The sequence below is a fragment of the Poecilia mexicana genome, unplaced genomic scaffold (assembly GCF_051168715.1).
Source record: "Poecilia mexicana isolate PSO_F unplaced genomic scaffold, ASM5116871v1 scaffold_2, whole genome shotgun sequence".
Classification (NCBI taxonomy): Eukaryota; Metazoa; Chordata; class Actinopteri; order Cyprinodontiformes; family Poeciliidae; genus Poecilia; species Poecilia mexicana.
The window spans coordinates 20007391-20027958 of record NW_028263371.1 but is presented as its reverse complement, the minus strand read 5'-3'; the positions used below and the strand labels follow the sequence as shown (position 1 = coordinate 20027958).

General features: G+C 45.3%; 2 protein-coding genes across 5 annotated transcripts; one reads left to right on the top strand and one right to left on the bottom strand.

The window, feature by feature from the left end:
* The first annotated feature begins 166 nt into the window (after positions 1 to 166).
* Positions 167 to 4665, top strand: sumo1 (small ubiquitin like modifier 1). The gene is made up of 5 exons (XM_014990036.2): positions 167 to 310; positions 633 to 707; positions 3346 to 3423; positions 3495 to 3566; positions 3755 to 4665. Exons 1-5 carry the CDS (start codon positions 299 to 301, stop codon positions 3821 to 3823), a joined length of 306 nt encoding a protein of 101 aa, XP_014845522.1. The 5' UTR covers positions 167 to 298; the 3' UTR covers positions 3824 to 4665.
* A 12-nt stretch (positions 4666 to 4677) lies between these two features.
* Positions 4678 to 19840, bottom strand: LOC106919571 (protein Shroom2-like). 4 transcript variants are annotated; one of them, XM_014990028.2, is made up of 10 exons: positions 13949 to 14045; positions 13574 to 13591; positions 13164 to 13286; positions 10974 to 13089; positions 10692 to 10747; positions 8411 to 8710; positions 7343 to 7777; positions 6642 to 6810; positions 6300 to 6572; positions 4678 to 5741 (listed from the first exon to the last, which is right to left on the bottom strand). In XM_014990028.2, the coding sequence occupies exons 1-10, from the start codon at positions 14041 to 14043 to the stop codon at positions 5391 to 5393; spliced, it is 3936 nt and encodes a 1311-aa protein (XP_014845514.2). In that variant the 5' UTR covers positions 14044 to 14045; the 3' UTR covers positions 4678 to 5390. The 4 variants fall into 4 exon arrangements, with proteins under 4 accessions (XP_014845514.2, XP_087868684.1, XP_014845516.2 ...); XM_088012558.1 differs by lacking the exons at positions 13574 to 13591; positions 13949 to 14045 and adding an exon at positions 19222 to 19840 and having other exon boundaries at positions 10692 to 10744; XM_014990030.2 differs by lacking the exons at positions 13574 to 13591; positions 13949 to 14045 and adding an exon at positions 19222 to 19839.
* Between the last annotated feature and the right edge of the window lie 728 nt (positions 19841 to 20568).

The following is a 20568-nucleotide window of genomic DNA, read 5'->3' as shown; positions in this document are numbered from 1 at the left end:
AGTTAAGCACCTTACAAAACGTAAAAATATTACATTTAATCATTACTCTAACGCTTATTTATAAAAGAAGATTTGGACAAAAAAAAATAAATAAATAAAAACAACAAAAACGTTTTCTCCCGAAAAAGGTTTTACTTTGACTGAATTTAAGCTTTTCCGGTTGGTAGGACACAGTTTTTATTTTGAAAACATTCCCTGCGTCATTTCCGGCTGCTGCAGAATTCTCACAACATACCCGTTTGGGAGCTAGCGCTACATCTACTGTCGGGACGTTTACCGGGACAGAGAAGAGACGAACATGTCAGACACGGTGAGACGTGATCGGTTGAGGATCATGTTGGGTTTCCTCCGCGCAGCCACCGGAAACGCGTGTTTTAAAGCGTTTTTTTGTTCATAGGATCCGGTTATCTAACGGGCTAATGGCTAGCTGATGTAGCTTCAGGCCCGAAACTCAACAGTTTTAGCTTCTGTTTCGATTCAGTTAGAACAAAAAAAGTTCTGCTAGGAAACAAAGACAGTCCAAATGCCCGAGGCATGCAGAGTGTGAGGTTCGGTGGGGAATCCATCAGAGGAAACGTCCAGGTCTCGCTGACATGTCTCTGTTTGGTTTCTGCTGTTTGTTTATTTTCCAGGAGACAAAACCTTCCGGTCAGGATGGGGGCGACAAGAAGGATGGAGAGTACATCAAACTAAAAGTCATCGGCCAGGTCAGGCCACTGGTCATTTTATGCTCATTTACATGAATTAATACGAGTAAATTAATGTTGGATTATCTGCTAATCCCTCCTGCTTCACCCAGATTACAAGAATAACAGAAAGTTGTTATGTGAGCTGCTAGTTTAGGTTTAAGATTTAAAATATGTGAAAAGATCTGACTAAAACCACAATAAATGCATATTTTCTTACGCTTCTCACATAATCTATGATTTAATTGTGATAAATTTTAGTTAAATGATTTGTAATCGCCTTTTATTCAGCCTTAAGATCAGCTCTGTAATTTTCACTATCATAAGAAACTCGGAGCATTCTGCCCTTCATAATAAACTAATCGTTATAATTCAATTCTCAAGTTATTTGACTTGTGTGATGGAGTTAACGCATCACATCCTAGCGTATTAATCTGCATGAAACCAGAGGGATTAATCATGAAACCAGATTATTTTGGTTTACAACACAGAGATGATCTGATCAGTTAGCGATCGCGGATCGATTCAGAGGAAAGACTCGCGTAAATTCATTCTGTTTATCCTGGTATCCTGATTTATTAATCAGTGAATATTTCCTGATCCTGAAACATTCAGTGTTGGTTCTGAGATTCTGCCCGTTTTACCGTTGAGCAGCTGAAGCTTCACAGCCGTGTGGACTCTGAAATATTTAATGCTCTGAAAAGCAGGTCAGATTTTTATAAACAGTTTACTTTATTAGCCAGTAGAGTTTCATTTAATTCCTTAATTTTAAATCATCCCACCTCATTTCTCGCAGCACAGCTATGTTTTTTATTAATTATCCTTCTAACTTTTAATGTTTGAAAATCACTTAAATGAAAAAATAGGGACTTTTTGATAACACTTTATTTGACGGGGTGTGCATAAGACTGACATGACGCTGTCATAAACATGACATAACATCTGTTATGAACATGAAGGAGTCTTTATGATTGTCTATGAATGTTGTCATGAAGTGTCATTCAGTAAATAATGACACTTTTAATGCAAAGTTGCTTTAAAAGTGGCCTTGAAAGTCCATTAAAAATGCCACCTTTGTATTAAAGTGTCATTATTTCCAAAATAATGCAAAGTTGGGACTTTTAATGGACTTTCAAGGCAACTTTTAAAGCAACTTTGCATTAAAAATGTCATTATTTACCGAATGACACTTCATGACAACAGTCATACACATTCATAAAGACTCCTTCATGTTCATAACAGATGTTATGTCATGTTATGACAGTGTCATGTCAGTCTTATTCACACACCGTCAAATAAAGCGTTACCGACTTTTTTCCCCCTAAAGCGTCCAAATGATGAAGCTCTACCGATGTTCAGAGAAACTGCGTAGCCGCGCTGTCGGCACTGATTGGACCAGTTTCTGCAGAACCTCTTCAGGCTCACAACCTAAAATAGATCCGAAGTTTGATATCAAATTAATCAGCATTTTCCCCCGTGAAGCTATGATACTTTCAGTCTGAACCGGTTCTGGACCGGTCAGATTCAGCAGGACGATAATTTGGTAAAACATTCATTCCTGTTGGATTTAAACCTCATCAAACAAGCCTGCAGCCGCATTTCTTCTTCTGTGGTTAAAGCCATTGCTGCCGTTAGCCCAGAGGTTCCCAAACTGTGGGGCGTGCCCCCTAGGGGGGGCGCCGTGTCATTGCAGGGGGGGCGCAGGAAGCCGTCTGAATGAAAAAAAAAAAAAAAAAAAACATGAACACTGTATGCGCTGGGTTTTTACCTTAGAATGGCCAACTCTCTGTTATTCCTATGTCAATTTGATACAGTAGAGCAGGGGTGTCAAACTCCAGTCCTCAAGGGCCGGTGTCCTGCAACTTTTAGATGAGCCTCTGCTGCACCACACCTGAATAGAATAATCAGGTCATTAAGGCTCTGGAGAACCGATCTACACAAGGAGGAGGTAATTAAACCATTTCATTCCAGCGTTTTGAACCTCTGGCACATTTAAAAACTGGAGGACAGCGGCCCTTGAGGACTGGAGTTTGACACCTGTGCAGTAGAGGCTTCCACACTTCCCATATTTGTGTCCTCTGCCACTTTTATCAGCAGTTAAAACTGTTTAATCCGTTGTTAACATGTTGTAACCTGTTTTTCCGAGCCGCCTTTAAACGCAACATGAGCGTTACGACGCTCGCGCTGGGTTTCCACCTGTGAAGGAGACCTGCTGCTGCTGTGGAGCTACGCAGGTTTGTGTTAGAATCACGGCAGCAAACCAGCAAAACGCAAAGAACTTTTCACAGTTTTTCCCTCCAAACTAACCGACTGAGTTGAGTAAAGCTGTTGGATGCAGGTAATGTTAGCTAAAAGATGGCTAGCTAATATCAATACAGAACCTTAAGCTTAACAAGTACCTTGTAGACTACCGATGTTGGTGTCTATTTTCAGCTACGTACATTCATTTTGCCCCCAAAAAAGTCGATGCCCCCCCCTCCCACCCGTCACACGCGTCGTTTCAACCAGACAGCCATTTGTAATCCATAGGGGGTCGCGCAGAAAACGTTTGGAAACCACTGGGGGGGCGCAGAAGAAAAAGTTTGGGAACCACTGCGTTAGCCTCCGAAGCTTCAGCAGATTTCTGTCTCTGAAAAAGCTGCGCTGTTTCTCTGCACAGGACAGCAGCGAAATCCACTTCAAGGTCAAAATGACGACACATCTAAAGAAGCTGAAAGAGTCCTACAGCCAGAGACAGGTATGACCTCTGACCCCTCCTGATCTGTGACCCCTCTTGACCTCTGACCCCTGGTGTTTTCCCGTATGCAGGGCGTCCCAGCAAGCACGTTACGGTTTCTGTTCGAGGGCCAGAGAATCGCAGACAACCAGACTCCCAAAGAGGTAACCAATAACATGGAAAACCCTGGAATAACCTGGAATGACCTGGTCCAGGTTAGTTCAGGTCAGTCTATCCAGGTCCAGGTCTCCCTGTGCTCTGCATATGGTTTGGGTCATTCCAGGTTTTTCCAGGACCTTCCAGGTTTTTCCAGGTCCAACATTAACACAGTCTCTGTCTATGTCCGCTGCAGCTGGGGATGGAAGACGAAGACGTCATCGAGGTTTATCAAGAACAGACCGGTGGACTTTGGACCGATTAAATTTCCAGTTTTCTCCTTTTTGCTGATTTTCTATTTTATTTTGTATGGATGTAATTTTGGTTCCGTTTCAAACCATCTGGATCCGATCGGGCTTCCAGCGCTGGACGTTAGATTTTACTGCTGGTGGTTTCAGGTTCTGGTTTTATCCATGTTTGTTGTTAAATGATGAAAATGTTTTTCTGGCTCTGAAGCAGTCGAACGTTTCTGCTTCTGAAAGGTTTAAAGTCTCCAAACGTCCTTGAAATATTCAAACTGAATAGAATCAGATGAAAACCAAATGCAGATTTTATCATTTTTTTCTGATTTGGATTTTATTGAAGTAAAAATCAGCTGATCAGTTTTCAGGGAAGAAACGGATTTACTCTGACAGAAGCTGAAACGGCTGCAGTTTGCTCGGTGGCCACCAGGGGGAGCTGGTGGTTTTCAGGTGATCAGCAGCAACTTGACCCTTCCCTGGCACAGAGATCTCACTTTGACCGGTTTCTGCGGGTCAAGCTTTCATTGAAATGACTGATTTAAACTCGGATCATGTTTTCACCTTAGCGTTAGCGCACCGGAATGCTACGTCTCCTCAGTTCCAGCTTCTGGAATCAGATTTTCTATTTAAGCTCGTCGTTTTAAACTCTGATGATGGAAATGCTTCCTCTGAGTGAGGATGAAGAGGCTGGCTGTATAAACTGGGAGATGCTTTCTCCACTGCCACTCGCTTCTCCCAGGTGGGGTTAGAAATGGCTCCGCCTCCTTCCAGGCTCATCATCATCATCAGGGGAACCGTGATGCAGATGGTTTGAAATTTTGGAAATGAGCTGTTTCTCTTTTTTTCAATAAAATATTTAAGAAAAGTCGACTTTACAGTTTTTTTAAACCAGTGTGTTTATTTAGGGGTAAACACAAATGCACACCACACTTTTCAGATTTTTGTCTTAAGAGATTTTCACTCTGTGTGAAACCACTCTGTTTGGGGAACTGACGGTCTGATGGGATCCTGCAGCTTAACAGGATAAAGATCACAAGCGCCAGGCCTCTGCTGGCAGATAACCTCAGATTATATTCCCAAGAGGAAACATGTTGAAGCTCCTTCAGTTTGGGATTAGCGTGCAGGAACTTCAGCTTCCCTCCAAAATAAGAGACCTGGGAATGTTGCATGATGTAACCTTTAAAACTGATTTCTCTGTTCATCTTAAATAAAAACGATGATTACACAAAAACTACAATAAGTTACTAGAAAATATGATTTAAATATTAAAATCACCTGGAGATAAATCAGGATTTGGCTTTCAGCAGCAAAACAATCAGCAGCAACACGACGAAGACGTAGAACCGGGCCTACTGGGCCTAGAGGGAAAGGACCGGGACCAGAACCAGGAGCAGGACCTGGTCTCATGTCATACTTCCAGCTTCTGGAGAAATTAAGTCAATCAGTTCCAAAGCAGCATTTCTGTTTTTGTCCAAATTGTTGAAGCTGTACAAAGAAAACATTTGGAGAGTCGGAACTGAGAAACGGAGAAACAGATTTCGTCACGATGAGGTTTTCCCACATTGGGCCTCATGGTCAGGTTTCATGGTTTCAAAGTGCTAGTGGCAGCCGCTCCTCCGGCGGCGGCCTCTGCTCTGGTGGTGGCCTCTGCTCTGGCGGCGGCCTCTGCTCCGGCGGCGGCCTCTGCTCCGGCGGCAGGCTCTCTGTCAGGCACTTGAGCTGCTCCTCGCCCAGCTTGATTTTGTCGTCCAGCTTCCGCTGCTCGATGATGAGCGCAGACTTCATCTTGACGAAGTGGCGGTAGTCGTCCAGGTTCTCGGTGTCCAGGTGAGCCTCCATGATGGCGAACACCAGCCGCTCTCTGCGGTCCAAGTTCTCCTTCAGCTCCTTGGCGTCGTCGTGCTGCCTCATCAGCAACTTCCGCTTCTCGGTCAGCGTTCGCTGGAGGAGGAAGGAGACGAGTTAACAATAAGACATTCTGGTAAAGCTTGTTGTAGCTAAAGATAGTGTCAGCTAAAGCTAGCTGCAGCTAAAGTCAGTTGTAGCCAAGGCTTGTAGCAGCTAATGCTAGTTGCAGCTAAAGCTAGTGGCATCTAAAGGTAGTTGTAGCTAAAGTTAGTTGTAGTTGAAGCTAATTGCAACTAAAGCTAGTGGCAGCTAAAGGTAGTTGTAGCTAAAGTTAGTTGTAGTTGAAGCTAATTGCAACTAAAGCTAGTGGCAGCTAAAGCTAGTGGCAGCTAAGGCTAGTGGCAGCTAAGGCTAATTGTAGTTAACGCTAGTGGCACCTAAGGCTATTTGCCGCTCAGGCTAATTGCAGCTAAAGCTAGTTGTAGCTAAAGCTAGTGGCAACTAAGGCTAATTGCACCTCAGGCTAATTGCAGCTAAAGCTAGTGGCAGCTAAGGCTAATTGCAGCTAAAGCTATTGGCAGCTAAGGCTAATTGCAGCTAAAGCTAGTTGCAGCTAAGGCTAATTAACGCTCGTGACCTCAGCTGTCCCACCTTCTCCTCTGTGGGTGCTCCGTCCTCCAGGCTGTTGAGGGCGTTCTCCACCCGAGCGAGGCGTCCCGACAGCGACAGCAGCAGGCTCACCACCTTGTCCAGGTCGCCCACAAACATGCGGAACCTGTCGATCTGGTTGGGCTGGCAGAGGCGCCGGACGGTGGCGTCCACCTGCCGGCCCAGCGCCTCGTTGTCCTCCACATCTTCCACCAGGCTCTGCCGCGCCTCCCGCAGCACTGCCAGCTTCCTGGCCAGGCTGGACATCAGCTCTTGCTAAAACCCAATAAATACGGTAAAACAACTTTTCTCGTCCGCTCTGCGGCGTCAGAGAACAGACTTTACCTTTTTACTGGCCAGATCACCGTCCAGCTCGTCCTCGGAGTCCTGCTCGTCCAGCTGCTCCTGCATGTCCTTCATCTTGATGAGCAGCTCAGCTTTGGGAGCCGATGTGTTGTAGTAGGAGGAGCTGGGGACCAGAGAGGCGGAGATAGAAACGTCCTCCTCTTCTCTCCTGAGGAACCACAGGTTGTCATCGTCTAAACTTTACCAGAAATCAAGACGTTCCTTCCCTCCTCTAAGTTCTCACTAAATGACCAAATATCACTGAATTAAGCTCAAAATTACACAAACAGTTTAAAAAAAAACACATTTAATTTAGATTTACTACTGCACAGTCATTTCTCAACAGTTCCTGAAATGTAGTTGGTATTCCAGCTGTTCTCCACCAGAGGGCGGACTAACGCCAAGCTGATGTTAGTTTATGCTGATGTTTTGGGACTAATGGAGAGTGTTAAAGCAGGAGTCCAGTCCTCAACCATCCTGCTACTTCTAGCTGCTCTCTGCTCCAGGAGCGTTCATCCGGCTCTGCACTCGGCTGGTAACGAGCGTTTTACCTGATCCAGGTGTGTCGGAGCAGAGATGTTGGGGACTGGACTTGGCCCTTGGCTTTAAAACAATCACCTCTTGTTTTTCTGAGTTTTAGGAACTCATGTGACTCTAAACGGTTAAAGTGTGATATTTTAGGAATAGCTGGTGGTTTGGACCTGCTGGTGCCGGGCAGCCTGGATCCAGTGGACGGCCTCCTGCGCAGCTGGACCGCCTCCAGGACCGGGTCCGGGGCAAACAGCCCCTCCATCAGGTCCATGGTGGTCCTCCTGCTGCTCTGGTCCAGGATGTCCACCAGAGACTTGTCCCTCCCCATGATGTCCCTCGCCAGCTCGTCTCTCTTGGCGTCCTCCTCCAGGGTCCGGGCTCCATCGGGTTCCTGGGCGGGTTCTGGTTCTGGCTCCTGCCGGTTGCAGGTGCTGAACGGAGATGCCGGCTCTGCAGGCAGAGAAGACGGGCTGCTGGACTCGGCGCTCTGCGGCAGCTGACCCCGCCGGTCCGCGCCGCCTTCGCTGTGGACGATCTGGACTGGAACCGTTCTCACAGGGCCGCTCGCCTCCATCACTGCTGGGTTCTGCGGTTCTGATTCTGACCTGCCAATAGCAGAAAGCGACAAACCTGAGAGAGAGGCCTGCGGTCTACCTCAATCATCTGGTACCAATAATGTTTTCTTTATTCATTTATCAGGATTTTAGTTCATTTATCACAAAGTCAGCTTTACAGTTCAAAGATATTTATTCTACAGATAAAAACCAAAATTCAGCTGAGAAATAAATGAATTATTGTCAGGAACAGAAATGTGTTTAAACTAGAACCTTATCTGACTGCAGTTATCCCCACTGATAACGTTTTTCTTCCTGTCAACTTTCCTTTACCATGTTGAGATCAATCTGTGAATAAGCTTTTCATACGATTGTTCAGGGCCAAATACAACATTTCTGTATCAGCAATAAATTATTGCACGAGTTTCACTTTTTAATTCCAATTAAATGAACATAAATTAATTTCTTGATGAGGTTATGGAACAGCTGTGTCTGAAAGTGTGACCAAGTTAAAGGCTTAATGTATTCATGACTTTAATGGCGAATAACGAATGATTTAAAATGTAATGTATTCATGATTTAAACGGTAAATAACTTATAAATTAAAGTTTAATGTTTGTTATTCATGAGTTAAACGCCGTCACTTTAAACGACTGAAGCTGCTCTGGGACAGGATCGATGTACCTGAGCTGCGGCTCCTCCTGCGGTTCGACAGGAGCCGACCGAGGTGAAGGAGACTGGGTCCAGTGCGGCGGCAGAGGACCAGTCCGGTCCGGCTGGCCGCAGATGGGGAGTTCCCTGGAGGAGGATGTAGGTTCTGGTCCTAAATGACTGGGCGGCGGCCCGGGCTCAGAGTTTGGACCGATGGTATCGGAGGAGAGGGAGGAACCGGCCATGTTGGGTTTAGTTCTGTGGTCGGCAGCGCCTGGGAAAACCCCCGCGGTTCTGGGTACAGGGCTGCGGTCCGGCGACCCTGCCGTCTCTCTGCAGGTCAAAATTAAAACCTCATCAGAACCTGGAGGGAAAACAGTCGCATCGTCCTTCCAACAGAAACAGAAGAAATTTAACAAAATGTCTGCAGAGAAAAAACAGAAAAATGGACCCCAACTCGTATCTGAGACTTTTGTCTTGCGGCCCTGATCCAGAGGCGAACTTCACTTTATGGTTAATCTCTTTCTTCACCTTCACAGATTGAACCCACCCATCTTCCATTCCATCCCTCCATCATAAACAGATGAAGATCCTAAACTCCTTCACTTCAGGCTGAGATCCACTCGCAGCCTAGAGGAGGAAATCCTCCTTTTCTGGCCTCAAACCTAGAGGTACGTCTTCAAGATATTAATATCGTGAAAAAGTTTTTGTAACTTGTTGAGAATACAGTTTTGATTATTCTTAGCATTAATACAGTTAATCGTAGGTCATGTGAAAACAGTGGATTGAGCAGGATTAGCTTGAACAGCATCTTAGACGGCTTTAACTGAGGCCTGTTTTGTGTCGTCAGGGAGGAACGAGGCCATAAATCAACTCTGGCACAGAGGCAGCGTCTGAAGCGAGCAGGCAGCGGAGGAGACATGTCCAGTTATCTCCACAGGGAGAGAAAACTCTAAAAACTTAAGGAAAAACAAACTAACAACACATAATTATGATCTAATTTGTAGGACATTTTTCTTAGCTATTAACAGCATGATTTGATTAGTTGTAGTTTAATTTGTAGTGTTATATTAACACCACTAGTAGTGTCAAACCCAGGCTAAACTGTAACATCAAACATACAATCAGAACTAGAGTAACATTAATTAGGAAAATGTCTAGAATGAATGTGTTTCGTATTGAAAATGTTCAATACTTTATACGTGTCTTAATTCTTAAATCGCCGCTTTGATCCAAGAGGCTGGAGAAGTTTTGAACCGCTTTGCGGTTCCAGGATTTATGTCAATGTACAAATCACTGCAGAGATCTGTGTGTTTGGATGACTTGCTCAAACTCAAGGTAACTTTTCATTGAACCCTGCAAAACTAGAGGCTTTGTTCCAACCAGGAATTAGGAGTGAGTCCACATTTCAAAGTGGCGTGAGAAAAGCTTGCTGTGAAATGACCTTTGGTCTCCCTTGTCCAGAGAGAAGCGCTGTAGTTCTGAAATTAAACGGGTCTCAGAAGGTCATAAAACGTCCCAACTTAGTCATTTGAAACTGGTTGCAGCTGCACAAGGAGAGAACACGCCTTAATCGCATAAATTAAAAACAAGGAAACACCTTGTAGATAAAACTCTACACTCCAGAGGAACGAATCAGATTCCAAAAAAACCCACGTTTTTAGCCTTTTTCCTGTCTATTTTCTACTGTTCAACTTTCTCTCAGGTAATGCTGCTTAGTGTGTTTGAAGTGTCTGAGGTTGTGATGTGCTGCGGATGTGATTTCATGTTTGGCTTAGTTTGATTAAACTCTGAAACTCTGACGTGGAGCGCTGATTGTCATCTGTGTGGCTTTTGTTTTCACGCTCAGCATCACTGAATCCGGGATGACGAGAGAATAAAACGAGCCAGAAGTTTGAATAATTTAGTCTCTTAAACTCCTTTCAGAACGTAAAACTAATCACACATATGGGAAGTCTTTCAAGACTTTGTTGTTTGTAATTTTGATGAGTTTAGCTTTTAAAGAATGAAAACCCAAATTTAATGTCTCAGAAGAATAGAATATTGCATCCGATCCACTGAAAGGATATTCTAGAGATCAGGCGGCTCTCAGTAATTGGTTGGGGCTCCGTTAGCATGAATTACTGCATCAGTGTTAGAGGAGATCAGCCTGGTGGAGTTCAGGGAACACCTTTCTACCGAAACCATCCGTTACTTCTTGTCCTCATTGGGGTTTTGATGAGCAGAGAAAATTGGTGCACAAACCTGAAAAATTGTCTTAAACGTTTTGAAAGCAATTACTTGCAGATTCTGAGCACCAGACAGTAAACCTCACCTGGCGGCCAAATTGCTCCCCTGTGTTTGAGGATCTCTCCAATGAGAGGAAATCTTCTGAAAGAGAAAAGTCATGTTTAGCATTTCAAAGCAGAATGGACCAGATAAAATATCTGAATCAATTCACATCAACCTTCCTCATGACTTTTCACGAACACAGCAGTAGTTTGGTTTCTACATTTGGATACGTCTCTAAAGCTGTGCAGGTCTTCAACATTTGTCTCCTGTCCTGATGAAGGCTGGCATGTTTCTGAAACATCAAACCAAACATAATCTTGCTCACCTGTGTGTAGAAGTCTGCAGAAGGTGAGGATCTGGATCTCTCATGAATGCAAACAGCTTTCTCTTCTGCAGCAGCATCTAGAATGTTGTCCGCTGAGTGGCATCGCCCTTGTGTTTTGGTATCAGGAGGCTTTTTCTGCTTGTTCCAGGTGGCCTGGTACTCAGCGAAGGTACCCAGTCTCTGCTGTTCCAGTAAAACCTGCTTTTCTCCAGGACTCTGCTCGTCTGTGTGTGGCTGAGACTGATCGCTGTCTCCAGAAGGAAAGGTCTCTCCTGACTTGCTTGTGTCATCTTGGCTTGGGTTAAGGTTTGAACCATGACCTGACTCCAGCACAGGCCTAGGGAATGAAGGTTTGGTCTCAAAAAACTTTCTCTGTTGCTCTGAGCTGCTCTGGGGATCTCCATCCACTCCCACTTTGTCTATCTTGTCCGGCTCTGAGAAAGAATGTGTCCTCTTGGCCGGATGGAATCGTCTACGTCCCCTGATTCGCCCATAGGATGCTTTAAGAACCGGTGCCTCTGGACCCAGGGGCTCGAGGTCTCGTCTCTGGAAGGAGGTGGCCTGAAGGACTCTTGCCTGGGCCTCTTTTAAATGGTCCTTGTAGGTATTTGAGGAAGCAGACGCTTCCATGGACTTCCACTCTTCTGCATCATCTTCCTCAACCTCGTACATCAGGGCTGCAGCGCTTCGGCTCTTCTGCAGCTGGGCTCTCTTCTGCTGGATCTCCTTACGAAGGGTGGTGGCATAGCGGTCACTGCGACGACTTGCTTTCCCACTGCTGTTGGTTTCACAGACATCCTGGGTGGAAATCAGTGATGTTGTAGCAGCTGCTGCCTCCCTCTCTGCCAACGTCTGACTCTCTTGAGCCAGGAAGTGGAGAAGAGGAGTTTTCAGATTTGATATTCTGTGATCCTCTTGAGGCATCCACGGGTCTTGGTGTCTTGAAAGACCAACCTTATGATCAATACTCTGATGGCGAGTTTTCATCTCATCACTAGCTCTCTTTGAAGGTTCTTCTGTGCTTTGAAGAGAAGTTTCGTAGTACACACCGTTCCCATCGTGGTCTTGATTTTCACAGTGAGGTATCTGGGACTGAGGTGTAGCGTGTTTGGCCTTAGCGTTTGCCTTTAGGGAGCTGTGGAAACCTGACTCCATACTGTTCATCTGTTGGGATTTTTCCGTTTCTCCTCTCCATCCCCCAGCTTTACTCTGTCTGGCCTTTAACTCACCAGTCTGCATTGGACGATGACCTGAAGGGCCAAGGTGTCGGCTGTGCCCTCCGCTATCATGTCCCGTCATGGCTGCTGTGGAGTGCCGAGTGTGTTTTCGACTGAAGGCGTTAGAGGGCAGATCTTGGAGGCTCCGATAGTAGCTCCCAACACTTTGAGTCTTAGTTGGTGGAGCCGTCCTGGTCTGAAGGTAGAAGGGGCTTTCATCACTGCATTGCCTGTGGTGGGCAGGGGACTGGACATAATGCGGCTTGCTGACATCACTGCTGGACAGGGAGAAGAGCTTGTTGGGGTGCAGCTGGTTCTGAAATCGGAGGCAGTTCTGGTTGTTTTCTGTCAGCTTTTCAAAAGAACTGTCTGTTGGACCTTCAGAGTATGGAAACACCTTGGCTGCAGCAAAGCTGTCACTGTACAGAGGTAGTGGCGGAGGCGGAGGGGACTGGGGTTTTTTCTTCTCTGGTACCTGCCACATTGGTCCGACACCGGCTCTGCCTGGAGCGGAAACCCGAGATGCCGGCTGCTCCTCGCCCCGTGGGCCCTGCCAGCCTCCGTTCCCGAAAGCTGGCTGCATGAATCTGTGTCGTTCACTCTGCTGAGGTCCTTCACTCTGAAGACCCTTAAAGAAAATGTTTTCAGTGCTGGTGCCTTTCCTGCCAGACATGCTGGAATGGAGAACAGGAGGACTGGAGCTGCCGGAGAAGCAGCTGAAGGCCGAGTCTCTTTTAGCTCCGGATCCAGAAAAGGGTTCAGAGCCGTCCATGTACTGAGGCGGAGAAAGACAACCCGGCGGGTACGGAGGGGAAGGACGCTCCAGTCTCTCCATGCTGTCCACTGAGCTAAGCTGATTGCTGTGTTGAGTCTTCTCAGTCTTAGTTGACTCTTTGGACCTTTTGATAAAGAAAACTGCTTGAACAACTCTTGAATCATTAATGGAGGAAAGCAGGAAGCCTACATTTCTTACCTGGCTTCATGTTGTGGCTGCCAGAGCGGCGCTGTGGCGGCCCGGGACCCAGCGGGCTCAGACTCCTCTTCTGTCAGCTTGGAGGAGTGCCAGGAATGGGGCCGGACGCCCGGCTCATGTTTCCTGCAGAGCAGAGCCAACACGACGCAGAGCGGTTGACATCCAAACTAGCTACAGTTTTCATCAGGAAGATAAACGGCAGGAGTCTGCAGAGTTCAACAGGTCAGCTTTCTGCCACTTCCTCACTTCACTGGTTGCTCCCAGCACCACTTATTATTACTACCATAGTTCAGTTTAATTATAGGAAATAATTATGATTACATATAAAAAAAAACTTGCAACCAAATTTATCATTTATACCCTAACAGACACAGAGCAAATGAAACTGAAATGATTTTTACTGAACGCACCCCTTGAAGCGGTTCTTCCTGGAGAGCATGGAGAGGAAAAGGAGCGCACACTTTCATTTGGTTATTTAGTCATTTAATTTTGAATAAAAATGAAACCTAAAGAAAGAGGAAACGGAAAGACAGACTCTACACGATGTGGCTAGACATGGAAACATCTATTATGCCTTAATAATATCATTAAAGATACCATGAAATAGATTTACAGTCCTAAGAAACGCAAAATCACATCACAACCACAATACAACCAATAAACATGTCATAAACATGTAATAAACATGTTATAAATATGTAGTTCTCACAGTGATCACCACTACAGCCAGTCGTTCACATGAACACCAAGCAGACTGGAGCGACTACAGGAAACACCTTCTATACCTCATGGAGCTGCGCAAGATCTTGGAGAGGAAATTTCTGGCCACATGAACCTCGTTTTCTGACGGCATTGTTCGCCGTGACACAACGTCCACCATTTCAGCCTGAAGGCAGAAACGTGGTGATCAATGTGAATGAAGCAGAATCCAGTTTGAAATCAGGAACATGAACTGGATTCACTCCAGTTGAGGCTTTCAGCACAAACAAATCAACTCCTTATCATTTAAACCTAAACTCCTGAGCTAAATACATCAATGATCAGTGAATCATTGTTTTAACCAAAGGAAGCTACTGGATGGTTTCCATGACGACCCGGGCACTCTCCTTTAGGAGTGTTAAATAATCTGTAAACCAGATTATTTCACTTGGCTTTGACATCAATAAAATGATTTTAAATTGAATCCGACTGGCACCAGATAAAGATGTGGAAGTTTCTGAAATGATTCCTTGACCTGTTAGTACTTTGACACAATGAGAGACATAGTGGAGGCTTTCAAAATAAGAGTGGGGCTTTCAAAATAAGAGGGGCGTGGCAGTCATTCACTTAGTTTTTGGTGAAATTGTCTGGTTTTTTAAAAGTTTATCATGGCCTGAGCCGAAACACCTGAGCCAGGTGAAGGTTTACCTGCCCTGGTTTCAACTTTAACTCCGCCAGGCTGCATTCTTCCAACAAAGGAATGCAGCCAGGCGTTTCCCAACTAAACTGAGACATCTGTACTGGCCATCTTCCAGTAGCCTGGGGCCTTTCCAGTCACTGCAGTGTGACACAAGATGTAAAGGCAGCTCTGACTAAAATATCCAACAGATTGAAAACGGTGCAATGCATCTCTCCTGAGTTCTTATTCATAAAACTTAAATCCCTTCTGCTCCTCTGTGAAGCATAAAGTGAGAGCCGCATCATCCCAAACCTCCACAAGGAAACCAAACGTGTTTCTGTGAGGAGCAGCGGCTCTATTGGACCCAGCTCTGCTGGACCCGGCTCTGTTAGACCCAGCTCTGCTGGACCCGTCTCTATTGGACCCAGCTCTGCTGGACCCGTCTCTATGGCTCTATTGGACCCAGCTCTGCTGGACCCGGCTCTGTTAGACCCAGCTCTGCTGGACCCGTCTCTATGGCTCTATTGGACCCAGCTCTGCTGGACCCGGCTCTATTGGACCCAGCTCTGCTGGACCCGGCTCTGTTGGACCCAGCTCTGCTGGACCCGTCTCTATTGGACCCAGCTCTGCTGGACCCGTCTCTATTGGACCCAGCTCTGCTGGACCCGGCTCTATTAGACCCAGTTCTGCTGGATCCCGGCTCTATTGGACCCATTTCTGTTGGACCCGGCTGTATTGGACCCAGCTCTGCTGGATCCGGCTCATGAAAAGGCAGGAGTTTCCACTGAATTGTGTTTGTCTTCACAATAAAACACCTTCATCTTTCTGAGGCCGATAAAAACTGGAGAAATTAATAAATCCGACTGAGCAGAGAGCAGCTGAAATGCTGCCTTCTGATCGTGTCTTCTTAGATGCTGCTATCACTTTGGAGGAAGTTTGGGCTGAAATTAAATCTTTGCCAATCAGAAAACGTCCTGGACCCGACGGGTTTCCATTGGAAGTTTTTAAGTCATTTTGGCCAGAGATTCAACCAATATTCATGTTAATGACGTTTTGAGAAATGGCATCCCGCCTTCGTGGCGACACGCCTCCATCAGTCTGCTTTTAGAAGAAGGTAAAAGTCCCCTGGATTGTTCCTCCTTTAGACCTATTAGTTTGCTTAACGTTGATTATAAATTGTGCCGAAAGCATTAGCCCGGAGAATGGAAAACATCCTCCCTAAAATAATAAACCCAGATTAGGCGGGGTTTATAAAGAGGAGATATGACACAGACAATACACGACGCGTTCTTAATGTTGTTCAGTGCCTTAATACTCACAAAGAGCCAGCAGTAATTGTTTCCCTCGATGCCGAGAAGGCTTCGGACTGTGTTGAATAGCCGTTTATTTTTCAGGTGCTACATAAATTCGATCTGGGCCCAAATTTCATCAATCTGGTTAAAAGCTTTTATTCAGACCCAACAGCCTCAGTGAACACAAATGGCCTGATGTCTGAGCCCTTCAAGACTCATAGGGGTTGTAGGCAGGTGTTCCCCCTTCACCCTTATTGTTTACATTGTTTATTGAACCTCTGACCGAGATCATCAGGACTAATCCGGATGCATCTGGAATCAATATAGGTGGTAGAAACCATGTGATGTCATTATTCGCAGAGGATATACATTTGAATATGTGCAATCTCTAAGATATTTAGTTTATTATCTGGCTCCGACTCCTCAGGTTATGATGCTATAAAGCTGGTGTGGGAGCATGACCTCGGGCTGACGGTCAACCCAGCAGATTGGGAGGAAATCAGGAATGGGATCTTCCCCAACTGCACCTCGGTTTCTATACATGAGCAGAACTTTAAATTCTTCTACCGAACTTATTATACACCTGTTCGCCTTCGGAGGATGTTTCCTGATGCTTCAGATCTTCGTCATAAATGCAAAATAGATAGAGGCGCATTCATTCACTTATTTTGGTCTGCAATTGCATTACATTTTTCTGGAAAGCTGTTCAACTGATGATTCAAGAGAAGTAAATAGTTCTCACTAACTCCGTCCCTCTGTCTTTTTAGTTACGCTCCAGACTCTCTACCTAATGCAGATACTAAACATTTGCTGTTTCTTATTTCTGGCCAAGAAATGTAAACTACTGAGATGGTCAGCACCACAGGCCCCTGCAGTCGATATGTGGATATCACAAATCTCTGCTATTGTCTCAGCTGAAAAACTGACTCGTGATCTTCATCAAAAGTCGAACAGATTCTGGAGGATCTGGAGCCCAATGCAGTCTAACAGAGACTCTGATTTCAACTGGAGATGAGGACTGTCCTCTCCACTCTCTTTTTTATGTACTTATTTATTTTTCTTACATTCAATGTATTACTCACTTGGCTGTCCAACAGTTCGACTACTTTGAACCATGTCTGTCTGTCTGTGTTTCGCGTATGCAGGCTGTATGTATGTTTTTATGTGGACACTGCTGTGCTCCTTGTTGATTTGGGGTGGGCTGTTTCTGTTTACTTTTGTTGATGTTTACATAAAGTTCTGAAAATTAGCTTATGCTAATCCACAAAGTGGCAATTGGTGTAGCCAGTCTCCTGGGCCACTCAGCAGCAAAACAAGAACAAAACCATTTCAGCCTTGAACATTTGAAAGATCCAGACATTCGTTATCAGTTCGCCGAAAAGTGTCAGATAAGCAAGAGAAAATGGTTAACAGTGGTCAAATACACTCAGCCTTGTCAGCACAGGCTTTGCATTAGCATTAGCATCATGACCTGCAGCAGGTCAGCTAACCTGAGTCATTTAAACAGCGGCTGACGTTTAATCACAACACTTGGCCAGCGGGGTAAGAAATGTTGAGAAAAATCGACTGAAACGAGGAAGAATCAACATAATGATGGTTACAGATCAACAAGGTTCACTTTACCAAATGAGAAAAGCTGCTGAGAACGGCCAGAAACTCTAAACCTGAAGAAAAACACATCTGTGTCAAGCAGCAGAGTTCAAGTGACATTTAAACTTACCAACAATCCCAGAACCACTTAAGAGACTGGTCTCACTGGCCTCACTGGTCCCACAGAAAGCAGGCAGAAGCCTTCCTCCCTCCTCTTCCTCACCACCTTGCTATGTGCAGCAGATTTCCTTCGGGATTATAACGGGGATTTGAGACGAGGGAGGAGTTTCTGTCCTCGCTCTAATCTAGTGTTTGTGCAGCGAAGAGGATCCTGGACAACGTGAATAACGTCAAGTTATGAAAGTAAGAGTTGTGAACTCTTGCCATGGAGTGGGACGACTGAATGTTGTGACTTTAAATGTAATCTGAGAGATGAAGGAGTGAAGCTTTTAATCAGCCGGTCACATTCCATCGACTTTCTGTTTCCTCAACCTGCAGATTTTGTACTTTAGTTGAACGTCCAGCTCAGTGTGCTTGTCAGCAGAGAAAACACACAGAGGAATGTGTGTGTGTGTGTTTTCTCATCGTCGCCCTGCGGGGGAGCAGAGGTCACATGACTTGTTACTCATCTAGGCTGAAGTTTCTGAACATGAGTGACCTGCCAGCAGGTGGCGCTGTTTCCCTGCAGAGGACAGTGAGGGGAGCAGGGAGGGAGATCGCAACGCTTCAGCAACTTTCTGCTCTAAATTTACGCTCCTCTTCGCTGCTCTTGTTTCACCTTTAAATTGTTAATTTTTACTCGTTTAATAATTTTCTGCATTTGGATCAAAAAGCTTCAGATTTATTTCTTTCATCACTCTGTCAGCACCCTGTGGGGCGAGGCCCCCCACAGGGGCCCCCCACTACCCCTCCTGCCCCTATTGGCCCCATGGACACAAACACAAAGTGCCTCCATCATCACTGCCAGGCTTATCGGCATTAGCAGCAACAACAGGCGGCCCAGCTGGACCAGAACCTGCAGCAGAACCGGACCCCAACCCATCCTGATGTAGAACTGGACCCCAACCCATCCTGATGTAGAACTGGACCCCAACCCATCCTAATGTAGAACTGGACCCCAACCCATCCTGCAGCAGCAGAACCTTCCCAGCACCACACCTCGCCTCTTCGTGTTCTGGAAACTCAAATTATTGACAGAAAATATTCTGGATAAAATGTTGGAAAGCTTCATAGCTACTTGGCAGCCAATCCAGGAACAGCGTTCGCGTTCCTTGCTGCTGATTGGCTGAATGTGGATGTCGGCCATCATGGGTCCCACTGAGCTTGTTCACATTTTAATGTCATTAATCTGAAGTTAGCCGATGCTAGCTAATGATAGCTGGGCTTCACTGGAAAAATGTTGCTTTCTTCTGAATGTAATGACAAAAAAAAGTTTTTATTTTTTTTATTTTTTACAAATATCAAATTATTTAAAACTTGGTTCATTTGATAGTCCAAATATGGAAATATTAAATAACTTTAGTATCAGGGTTATTAAGTCATGACCCTTTAAGAGACGTTTTGATGATGTCATGGTTTAGATAAAACTACTTTATTGAGGTTGGCGTTATTAAAACAGATATAATTAGTTTCAGCTTCAGCCCAGATTTTTAACAGAGTGATGAAGATCCTGTAACCGAGCAACAGGCCCAAACATTAACCCCGAATCGACACGCATCAGGAAACAAGACACATTACACCATCTGAAAGCTGAGCTCTTCTACTTTAGGACCTTTGAGTTTTAAAAAGTTCTGCAAACCTTTTGGTCGCGTTTGATTCCCAGCGCGGAAGAAAACCTGCTGCTCTCCTTCATCTGATGAAGCAGGAAGTACCTGCAGGCTTATCTCGTCTCAGCAAACATGTCCAGAGAGAGGGACAGACAGGAGCGCCCGCTCTGAGCTGATTGGCCTGTCCCACCAGGCCGGCCGGGCCGAACCACTCCTGCTGCCGGGGGCTCCGACAGAAACCCGGCCGCTCTGCTCTGGTCTCTGTTTGCTCTCTGACCCGCCCACATCCACCGCTTCCACAGCAACAGGTTGCTGCAACTCCTGTCCCTCTGCAGCTTTGAAGCCTGTAATTGGATTCAGGCTGTAAGACTGGAGCGGATCTGTGTGTGTAGCTCTATGTTGCACGGGACGGCAGAGCAGCGTGGCGTGAAGAGGCTCTTAGGAAGCAGTTAAAGGTTATTCTTATCGACAAGCCTCGGGATCACTGCGACGAAAGCCGAACTGAGACACACAAAACTGATTTTCACAAGAGAAAAAAGCAGCAGGACGTCAGAAACCAGCTGCAGTTCGACTGGAAGAACCAAACCGACCAATTAAAGATCCGACCAATTAACAAACCAATAGAAATCAGTCGTTTTTAAATGTCAGGTCTGGTAGTTTTCATCATCTTCACACATTTTGCATCAAATAACTTTGGTGTATTTTACTAACATCCCAGTATTTACTGGAATAAATGAAAATTTTACACTCCAGACAGCATAAAAATTTCTAAGTGGAAGAAAATCTCTTGTTTATTTTTTACCAATAAACGTCCTGACATGTATTCATTATCAAACCTCACTGCTTCAAAGATTCAGAGACTCTCAACATGTTCAATCTTTTCCCCCATAGATTATTAGTTGGATTTTGGTTTGAGCTTTGACTAGGCCGTTTTGAGGCTCCTTTTGCACAGCGCAGCGTGACGCTTAGTTTCCCATTATAGTTCATCCCAGCTGCAGAGAATGGGATCATCACATCAGCAAACACAACCTGCAGATGTTTTACTCTGTTGATTAATAAGTGATCAATAACTGTCAGCCACACAGTTGGAAAAAATCAAAACTTTTCCTTGGAAATGATGGAACTGGGAGAAACGATGGGTTTGAGTTTGAAAGTTTCCCTGAAGACGTTCTGAGTCGGTTTTCTGTCGTCTGAATTAAAGCTGCTGCTCTGCTCCCCTTCCTCAGGTGTTTGTTTCACCTGCGACACCAAACAGGAACAGCAGCTCCGTCTGAATGAGGTAAACATGTCGAGGATGCTGCCTTGAATATCGCTCATTTATAACATCTTGCTGTCACAAAGCATAGAGTATCATCTTCAGGAGGCTGCCCTTGTTGTCA

Coding starts and splice junctions, on each gene's coding strand:
- sumo1 (XM_014990036.2), top strand. Junction 3,424..3,494: donor AGTCCTACAGCCAGAGACAG/GTATGACCTCTG, acceptor TCCCGTATGCAG/GGCGTCCCAGCAAGCACGTT. Junction 3,567..3,754: donor ACAACCAGACTCCCAAAGAG/GTAACCAATAAC, acceptor TGTCCGCTGCAG/CTGGGGATGGAAGACGAAGA.
- LOC106919571 (XM_014990028.2), bottom strand. CDS start 14,043: ATGGTGGACGTTGTGTCACGGCGAACAATGCCGTCAGAAAACGAGGTT. Junction 13,090..13,163: donor CAGCCACAACATGAAGCCAG/GTAAGAAATGTA, acceptor CTTTATCAAAAG/GTCCAAAGAGTCAACTAAGA. Junction 8,711..10,691: donor GGGAGCAATTTGGCCGCCAG/GTGAGGTTTACT, acceptor TTTGACCTGCAG/AGAGACGGCAGGGTCGCCGG.